The 9989-nt window shown below is 61.5% G+C and overlaps 1 protein-coding gene across 1 annotated transcript in view; it reads left to right on the top strand.

Annotated features, from left to right (window-relative positions):
- The window catches only part of RHBDF1 (rhomboid 5 homolog 1 (Drosophila)), a 16420-nt gene that overhangs the window by 1977 nt on the left and 4454 nt on the right, over nt 1–9989 (top strand). Inside the window, 5 exon segments of the mRNA XM_014542955.1 lie at nt 7111–7450; nt 8833–9046; nt 9435–9627; nt 9630–9748; nt 9825–9985. Of these exon segments, the coding sequence (XP_014398441.1) occupies nt 7111–7450; nt 8833–9046; nt 9435–9627; nt 9630–9748; nt 9825–9985 (1027 nt within the window).

The raw sequence follows: 9989 nt of genomic DNA, 5'->3' as shown, positions 1-9989 counted from the left end.
CCCCCCCCCCCCCCCCCCCCATCTTGGGACTTCCTGGCAGAGAAGATTCAGGATGAAACTGGCTTTTCAGGTTTGGCTCAGCTATATGCTGGGTTCCTTCCACCCCCATGGAACTAGCCTCAGCCCCCTACCCCCACCCAGAGATTGAGAGGAAGCCAGGGAACCCAGCAGCTGGCTGGGGCCCAAGAGGTTCCTGAGGCTGAGCCCCCTGCCACCAGGAATTGTTCTGGGCAATCTGGGTCCTTATCCCGGAGAACCGGACAGGGGCCGATAGGGGGTTACAGGAGTCAAGTGGCCCCAGATTGGAGGTGTCAGGCCCCAGGCCCCTTCCCAGTGCCTTTAAGCAGCTCCAGGGGCTGATGGGCCGCCCACTGCTCAGACGGGCTGACCAAGGCCAGCAGCACTGGACCCACACTCCTCACCCGGCCTTAGTGTGCTGGCCAGACAAGCTTCTGTCCTGGGGAGCATGCATTCCAGGGGCACCCTTGGTTCGGAGGGCATCACCCAGGGCTCCCTGCCTTTTGGGGCCCTCTTAGGGTCTTCTCAGCTCCAACTGCTGCTCAGGGTACCCCCTCCTGCCACCCCGTTGCTGTTCTCCTGGGATGTGAGGGGCTCCTCCATGCCAGCTCCGGTTTCCCCACTCTGGTGCCTGTAACAGGATCAACTTTCTGTCCAAGGATCGGATTCCTCGGCTCTGCCTGCTTTCTGGGTTGGGTGTGTTTGCGGGCGACTTCCTCCTCCCTGAACTAAGATGCTCTGGGTTGCAGAAGGTGGAGCGAGAGCCCAAGGGGGCCTGACAGCCCTGCACACCCTGAGGAACCCTGAGGTCGGCCCCTTACCTGGGGGTGTGGCCAGGGCCAGCGAGGCAGGCACACAGCTCCTGGGCCGGCAGGGCCCACGGCTTTAAACTCCCTTGGAGGCTGCAGGAGCCTGGGCATCAGCACTGGGCAGTGACTGGCCTCTCGGAGCCTCAGTTTCCTCATCTGTAAGATGGACACAGGTGACCCCTCCCAAGGCCCGTGACAATTCAGTAGGTCGGTCAAGGATCTTTGGTTTGAAGCAGGTGTGTCAGGATAGTGCTGACTGAAGCCATTTCTGCTCCGATAACAGACTTCGGGGACTCGGGTACCCCTCTCCAGCACTATCCAGCAGCCGTGTGTGCTGGGAGGGTGTTGCTGAGCCCTGACAGTGTCTGGGCACCAGGGAGTACTGTGTGCTCAGTCAGGGGCACTGCTGGGGGACCTGGTGACCAGACGTGTTGCTGGGATCTGGACCTCTTCCCTGCAGTTTGAGGGGCTGATTTCACCCAACTCCAGAGATGCAGTTAGACCCCAGATTGTCACGCCTGGAATTTGCTAGAGCTGTGTCCCTGCCCCTACCCCCTTGCTGACGGCAGCATGCACGGGTGGGACCTTTGACCTCTCTGAGCCTCGGTGCTCCCCAGCCCCGGGTTATATCTGCTTCTGTCAGACCCAGCGGGGTTAGAGGCTTGATTCTGGCGTTGGTAACCCTGCTGAAACTCGGACAGGACCTCCCACCCGGGGCTAGTGCTCCTTTTCCTCCCTGTTACCCCCTCCCAGGTCAGGTCCCTGCCCTTGCAGGGCCCCCTACAGCAGGAAGACTCTTGTTCCGTTGTTGGCCCTCCGCATGCCCCTCTGGGGTGACAGAAGGGGCGGGTGACATTGGCAGGCAGGGTTTGATGTGTCCTCCTTCTGACGGGAAGAGGGCACCACGCAGGCTATTGGCCAGGTCTCAGGCCTGCCCGCTCCCCCCTGAACCTCATTTCTTCCAAGAAAGGTAGAGGGGTAACTGGGAGGGTGGGGGAGGGTTGGGCCTGGCCCATATCCTTCCCAATAAGGGAAGCTCAGACAGGCGACCCCCACTTTGCCGCCCAGTAGCACGTGGTGGAGAAGGACTGGACTCCAGGCTGCCCGACAGCTGTGATCCCCGCTCCCCGGGGAGAGCTGGGTTGGGGTCAAGCAGAAGACGGGGTCAGAGATCAGGGCTCCCGTGGGGCGGTTGGAGGAGCTGGCTTCTCCGCTTCTCCTGGGACTGTGCTCAGGTGAGCTGGGGACACGTTGGGGCAAGTGTCCCGGGGTGGGGCCATTGCTCCAGCTGACCTCAGTGGTGGGCGGTTCCTGGGCCGGGCCGGGCAGGACAGGGAGCCCAGGCTTGGCAGGTCTGGTCCCGGGGCCGGGCCATCCACTTGGCCTTCAGCGACCTCTGCCAGCATCGTCCTGCGAGCGTGCGGGGAAGGCCCGAGTGCAGTGGTGGCTGCTGCTCACACCTAAGGAGCCAGCTTCACATCCGCCGTGGCCGCCGGCCAGGCCTGCGCAGTCCGGAACCTCTCCCAGTCTCCTCCTGCCTCTTGGCCACAACCTTCCCAAGCGGCATCTCTGAAGGGTCCCGTCCCCAGTCCCCCCAATGGCTCCTGCTCGCGGCCAGGCTCTGGGCCCTCTGATCCCTGGGCTCTCCCCTTGCTCAGGTTGCTCCCCTGGAGCCGGAGCCGGCGGGCATGGCCAGCCTTCCTGCTCCTTGAGCAGGTCCTCTGTGCTCAAGCGCTGTGGGCCCTGCCGCCCTGCACTGGCTCCTGCTCCCTGGCCCCTCCTGCGCCCTGCACGGTGCTAGCCTGAAGGATCCCTAGTCAGCTCCAAAGCAGGAACCTGGGGCGGTGGGACCCTCCCCTCCGCCCCACCCGCCCTCTGCCCTGATGGCTGCAGCAGCTCCCACCCCTCCCGAGGTCCTGTGACTCTGTGGGGCCCTCGTCCCTCAGCCTCATCTCTTGCCCCACCCTCGTCCTGGGCTGTTCGAAGTGCCTAGGGTGCAGCACCCTGAGGTGCAGTGTGGTTTTGTGCCCCCACCCCCCCTGCTGGGTTGGGTCCCCGCCGTTGGCACTTGCTTTGTCAGCAATCCTTGCTTTACTTCCAGATGCCCCTTTGGGTGTCTCCTGCTGGGCTGGGCCGGGTGGGCGGCCACGGATGTTGCCAGAGTGACTCAGATGCTGTGTGACCCAGGCAGGCCGGCCGCCCCTGGACTGTGGTTTCTCCCTGCACCGAGGGGTCAGCGCAGCGGAGATGCTGTTGGGATTTCCACCACGAGGGGCCGTCTGGGAACAAGAGCCCACTGTGCGCCTGGGGGAGGCTGGACACTGAGCCACTGTCTCCTCTGGGCGGGCACTGTGCCCTCCCCGTCCAGACTCTTTGTCCGCCTGGGCCTGCCCCTCCCCCACACCCTTGGGTCCTAGCGTGGAGCCCCCCTGTGAATCCCACCCGCTTGAGGCCCAGATGGGAACTGGCACACAGGGGTGGGGTAGGCTGGGCGTCCTGGAGCTGCGTGGGTTACAGAGCTCCTCCTGCCTCTGCCCCCCACACAGGAGGGACCTGAGGGAGGCGAGGGACACCGGGAGGTCTGGGTGCACCGGCAGGGAGCCGGTGCCTCCATCATGAGTGGCTCTTGTGTTCCTGGACGGACTGTGGGCCTGTGCCGTGCCCTGTGCTCGCTCCCCACCCTCTTCCCACTTCTTTGCTTGTGCTGTTCTGCCCCAACCTGGGCATGCGGTCCCCTCCTCCTCCCAGACCCAATGGAAGGTCATCTTCATGAAGCCCCCATCACCCTGACCATGGGGATCGGTTCTGCTAGTTTGTGCTCCAGAGTGCCCAGTGCTCCCGGGCACTGTGGCCCGGCAGTGAGGGGACAGCACACAGGTGATGAACTCCCGAGCGGTCCGGTAGGGCAGCCTGACCAGCTGCGGGCCTGGAACATGTTGGAGGCTTGGTAGTGTGCATGTGCAAGGCAGGGCCCTAGGATGGGAGGGAGCCAGGTGACAGGAGAGGCCATGGGGGCAGTGGGAGCCATGGAAAGTCATGGATGTGTGCGGTGGGGTGAGCCAATCACCAAGCTGGCAAAGATTCCTTGTTCTGCTGAGCGGAGAACCAGCTGATCACCCAGGAGTGCCAGGCCTGCTGGGGAGGCACGGGGAGGCCAGCTCCCCAGCACCCAGCCTGTAGGTTCCCAGGTGCCGCTCTTGGCATCATTCCTCTCTGGACCTCACAATGGCTCCACAGAGGTATTGGCCCGTTTTCCAGGAGAGAACACAGGCTACCCGAGGCACATGGTGGTGGGGTGGCAGGGACAGACTAAGGCAGCACAGCTGCCCCCTCTGAAATGCTCAGGGGGCCCCCCATCCTGCTTGATCCCTCCCCACAAGGCCCCACAGGGTCCAGCGTAATCTCTGGGGTCACATCACCTGGATGCCTGTGTGGCAGGCGTGGCCTGACCTGGCTCCGAGGGCACATGGTGATGCTGTCGCCGCCCTGCAGTTTCCGGAAGCCCCTATCAGATAAGGCCTATCTGATCACCGTCTGTGTGATAGTGCCTGAAATCCCACCGCCAGTGCCTGGGAGCCAGAGCTGCCCTTCCCAGTCACTTCCTTACTAACAGGGGGGTCTTAAAATCTACATGGTCTGTGAAGGGCGGGCTGGTGGGTGCTGACCATGTCAGGGGACAACAGGTCTGGGCTGGGTTTGTGGTGTGAGTTGGGCGAGTGCCGATCTCCTGGTTCAGTTCCCAGAGACCCGTTCCCAGGACGCCTTCATGTTGGACTCTCCCCACCCCCCACCTGCCTCCGACCCCCTGCAAGGACCCATCCGTCTGACCCCACGTTGTGGGGATCAGCTAGGCAGGGTGCCCAGAAGGGATTCCCAGTGATGTGCAAACACATGCTTCAGCCCTTGCTCTGAATCAGACGGGTGAGGGCAGAGGACAGGGGCTTGGCTCTGAGGGGCTACATGAACGGAAAGACCCCTAGGTGCATAGTCAGCTCAGAGAAGAGGCTGGACCATATGGGAGGGGTAAGAGCCAGGAGAAGGCACCTTGAAGGACTCCTTCCCACCAAGCCGGTTCCTGGCTAGTGTAGAGTAAGTGGGAGCTGTGAGCGGTGCCCGGGGACTGTCCCGAACTGGTATAGGGCCAGTCGGAGTATGAGTGGTGAGTAGTGTCACTATAGGGGTAATGGGATCTGTGAGCTGAGTCCTGGCCCCGGCCCTGGTCAGTGTAGAGGCCGTAGAAACTGTGAATAGTTATTCTGGGCTCAGCCCTGTTTGGTTTAAAGCCAATAGGAGCTGCCAGCCACATCCTGGCCCGGCCCCAGTCGATATAGGGCCAGGAGGAGCTGTGAGCAGTGTCCAGGCTGTTTTTGGTCTGTGTAGTACTAGTGGCAGCTGTGAGAACTGTCCTGGGCCTGTCCCTGGTCTGTGGGGCAGGAGGAGCTCTGCTCAGCATCCTGCCTCCCTGTGCAGTGCGAGCGAGCGCTTTCCTGGTCGCTCTCAGCCAGAGTTGCTCTGAGCACAGTCCTGGCCCTTCTCTGTCTGTGTAAGTCCAGTAGGGGATGTGAGCTGCATCCCAGACCTGTCCCCAGTGATGCTACCCTGAATATGTGCCTTTGGGCAAATCAAGCCTCTTTAGGCCTCAGTTTCCTTATTTCTAAGGTATGGGTGGGGCTTTCTCTACATTTACTCCAAGCAGTGGGGAGGGAGGCTCGGATGTGGAAGCTGTTTCTAGGGGTGTTGGTGGGTGGGTTACAGACCTGTCGGGGTCTGAAGCTCTTTGAGGAATTTTGGGGTCTCTGCCCTGAGTATTGCTCGGCCTCTCCCCTGGTGTCCATGTCCCCCATTGTGCTCAGGGAGCCCTCTCAGTCTTGGATACCCTGTTTTCAGGTCCTGTGTGGTCCTTTGGGGAGGAGGGTTCAGATCTGTGCTGAAAGTGACGTTTTGTAAAGGGGGGAAATAGGGTGCCAGGTGGGCCATGGTCCCATGACCTTTGCCTCTCGGTTGCATGGCCGGGCAGAGGCGGCCCACATCCAACCCTGGCCTCTCTGCTCGGGGTCCTGGGCCTCACCCTGCGCCTAAGCGATAGGTTTGGGGGTGGGTCTCATACTTAGGTTTGATGCTGGACAAGCAGCCCTCCCAGGGCTGAGCTTTCTTTGCTGGTATTTATGGGCGTATGGCACCCCCTGGTGGTCATAACAGCGCCTGCGCCCAGGTGGTTTTCAAGAGGTTCCTGTGGTAACAGCTCTCAGACTCTGGGAAGCCACGTGGCCACTCTGTGACCTGGAGCCTTCGGAGACCCCACCTGTGGGCGCAGCGGGCAGAGCCTCTCTCTCTGGAGCCGATGGCATGGTGGTTAGAGGGTGAGGTCTCAGATTTGCCCTGTGTACGGATGGGTGAGCTCCTCAGCCTGGCAGTGCCCGCACGCTCACTCAGATCTCTGCTCTGGCGGTTCCCTGTGCCAGGAACAACCCCCTCCTTTTGCCCCCCCTCCAAGCCTTGCTAACTTGATCACCTCCTTCAAGCCTTTGCTCAGATGTCACCTCACAAGGAGGCATCACTGCGCTCGGCAACTGTAATGTGCTGATTTTGTCCCTGTCACACTTTGCACCCTTAAACAAAATACCTACTTATAGATTCACTAGAGGCCTGGTGCACGGATTTGTGCACTGGTGGGGTCTCTCGGCCTGGCCTGCAGGGATCAGGCCAAAACCAGCTCTCCGACATCCCCCGAGGGGTCCTGGATTGCAAGGGGGCGGTTCTCGGATGACGCACCCCGAATCCGGCTCCCTCCTCTCTGGTTCCGGCTGCATAACCGGAGAACCGCAGTTGCCAAGTCACTGTAGCTCGGTAGCTCCTGCGTTGAGTGTCTGCCCCTGGTGGTCAGTGTGTGTCATAGCTACCAGTAGGCCGATCGCTTGGGCTTTTATATATATAGATTGTTTATCTGGACTGTAAGCTCCAGGAAGGCGGGGATTTTGTCTGTTTTTGGTTTCTTCCTTTCTCCACTAATGTGTCCCAAGCACTTAGGAGTGGTTCATAGTAGGTGCTCCAGTATTTGTCACATGAATTTATGTTGTCTGAGGACCTAGTATGTGCACAGCAATGTCTGTCAGGATGACCGAGGCGGGGACTGACTGCGTACGGCAGTGCTGAGCACACAGGACGTCAGCAGCCAGATCGTGACCACCCTGTTGGGGTTATCACTGCTTCTCCTTTCTCCTGGGTCTAGGCCCAAGGAACCTTCAGACACCTCTCACCTCCCACCCTTCTCTGCCACCCCCAGGCCCGCCTTGCTGCACCGGAACCATGAGCGAGGCCCGCAGGGACAGCACGAGCAGCCTGCAGCGCAAGAAGCCCCCCTGGCTGAAGCTGGACATTCCAGCTGTGGTGCCCCCTGCGGCGGAGGACCCCAGCTTCCCGCAGGCAGGCCCTGGCCAGCATGGGCTGTGGGTCCCTCCTGCCCAGCCCCCTCACCACGACCCCGTCACCCAGCCCCTGAGACGCCAGGCTTTCTTGCGGAGTGTGAGCATGCCGGCTGAGACAGCTTACGTCCCTTCCCCTTATCATGAGCCCCGCCGGCCGGTGCTGCATCGCCAGACATCGATCACACAGACCATCCGCAGGTACTGCGCCTTGCCCTGGCTGCTCCAGGGGTGAGGGCTGGGGCTGGGGCTGGGGCTGGGGGGACAGAGGCAGGCACACAGGGTCCTCTTTAGGTGCCGAGGCTGGGAATGGGGCAGGGCCTCTCCTGTCTCAGCTTTCTCCTGGGTCTTGTTCCCCATGTCACCCTCCCTCCTCCTGCTCTGGGGACCGACTCCTCTCACTTACCACCCTTCTCTGCTCCCCCAGCACTTGCTCTCTCCTTCTCTGTCTCCCCCACCTCAATGCTCTGGTCCCTGAACAGCCGACAGGTGCGCTTTGGGCGTGTCCACACTCTGCCCCTCTTGGGTTCCCCTGCTGCCCGCAGGGCCCTCCCACAGCGCCGGTCTCTCTCGCGGTCCCTGCTCAGGTACCTGCAGGGTGTGAGTGTGTTAGCATCAGCGGGCGGGCGTGTGCATGGCTTGGGAGCTGCCAGCACGGTTTGCATTCCCTGGGGCTCCTGACAGCAGGTGTTGGCAGTGTTTTGCTTGCATGTCCAAGGGCTGTGGGCAGCCTGCCTGGGCTTGCATTACCCATTTCTTGAGTTCTGTGGTGTCAAAGGTCAAACTGCTGCCCAGGGCTAAGCTCTCTCTGGATGAGCTAAGGCAGCGGTTCTCAACCTATGGGTCGCGACCCCTTTGGCGGTCGAATGACCCTTTCACAGGGGTCGCCTAAGACCATCCTGCAGATCAGATATTTACATTACGATTCATAACAGTAGCAACATTACAGTTATGAAGTAGCAACGAAAATAAATTTATGGTTGGGTCACAACATGAGGAACTGTATTTAAAGGGCCAGAAGGTTGAGAACCACTGAGCTAAGGGCTGAGCTCTGAGCACCATCTCTGGATTCAGTGTCTCCCCACAAAGCCCCCTCTCAGGGATGGGGTGTGAGCCTGGGTAAAATACTCACCTGGACAGGCCTATTCTTTGCGGTTCTAGTGGGAATTTGGAGTTGGCTAATTGTTTAGGGCCTGGTCTGCAAACCGCGGCTTGCAAGCCACATGTGGCTCTTTGGCCCCTTGAGTGTGGCTCTTCCACAAAATACCATGTGCAGGCGCACACGTACAGTGCGATTGAAACTTTGTGGCCCATGCACAGAAGTCGGTATTTTGTGGAAGAGCCACACTCAAGGGGCCAAAGAGCTGCATGTGGCTCGTGAGCTGCAGTTTGCCGACCACTGGTTTAGGGGGTAACCAGGGCTGAACCCACTCATCCTCTTAACTGAACCCAGCCCACTGGACCCCAGATCCTGGAGTGACTGGAGGCTTGGGGTAGAGCATGCTACCCAGGAGGAGGGCTCTGGGGCCCCCGCTGGGAGGGGAGAGGGCTGGCGCCCCCTTGTTGAGCCCCTCCCATGGCAGGGGCACCGCTGACTGGTTCGGAGTGAGCAAGGACAGTGACAGCACCCAGAAGTGGCAGCGCAAGAGCATCCGCCACTGCAGCCAGCGCTATGGGAAGCTGAAGCCCCAGGTCATCCGGGAGCTGGACCTGCCCAGCCAGGACAATGTGTCGCTCACCAGCACGGAGACGCCCCCTCCGCTGTATGTCGGGCCATGCCAGCTGGGCATGCAAAAGGTATGCCTGCCCCTGCGGCCTCCCAAAGGCCTCTCTCTCTGCTCCCCTGGGCTGGGGCTGGGGACATAGCCAACCTGAGCGGAGGAGGTTCCTTGGAGCTCATGGTCTGGGAGGGTGGTCAGGTGGTTCCCCTAGAGACACCTAAGATACCTTCTGGGAAGGGGGACCTGGGGGTGCACCATGGGGCCAGCTCTGGATGGGAGAGCATCCCAGTGTGAACAGCAGCGGAAAGGCACTGCAAGTGGGGAGAGGGACTCCTCTGGGTGCAGTAGGGTGGGGGTGGTACCCATAGCTGTCAGGTGCCCACTGTGTTCTCCACAGGGTGGGGAAGGAGCTTCTGGGGTGACGACCTAGCCCCCCGACTCCTGCATCTCCTCCCCTCCACCAGATCATAGACCCCCTGGCCCGGGGCCGGGCCTTCCGCATGGCGGATGACACCGCCGACGGCCTGAGCACCCCGCACACGCCCGTCACTCCCGGTGCCGCCTCCCTCTGCTCCTTCTCCAGCTCCCGCTCGGGCTTCAACCGGCTTCCGCGGAGGCGCAAGCGTGAGTCTGTGGCCAAGATGAGCTTCCGCGCGGCCTCTCGGTGAGGGACGGCACCTTGCGCCGGGCGCAGCGCCGAAGCTTCACCCCCGCCAGCTTCCTGGAGGAGGACACGGCGGACTTCCCCGATGAGCTGGACACCTCCTTCTTCGCCCGGGTAAGAGACGGGCTGTCAGCCGAGGCCTCCGCCATCCTCCGTCTGTGCCTCAGGCTGACCACTCGTGTTTGCTCAGGAAGGTGTCCTCCACGAGGAGCTGTCCACATACCCAGACGAGGTGTTCGAGTCCCCGTCAGAGGCAGCGCTCAAGGACTGGGAGAAGGCCCCGGACCAGGCGGACCTCACGGGCGGGGCCCTGGACCGCACGGAGCTGGAGCGCAGCCACCTGATGCTGTGGGTG

This window comes from Myotis brandtii, unplaced genomic scaffold (genome assembly GCF_000412655.1).
Source record: "Myotis brandtii unplaced genomic scaffold, ASM41265v1 scaffold317, whole genome shotgun sequence".
Taxonomy (NCBI): domain Eukaryota; kingdom Metazoa; phylum Chordata; class Mammalia; order Chiroptera; family Vespertilionidae; genus Myotis; species Myotis brandtii.
Note: the sequence above shows the minus strand (reverse complement) of the source record. Positions and strands in the feature narration are given on the sequence as shown.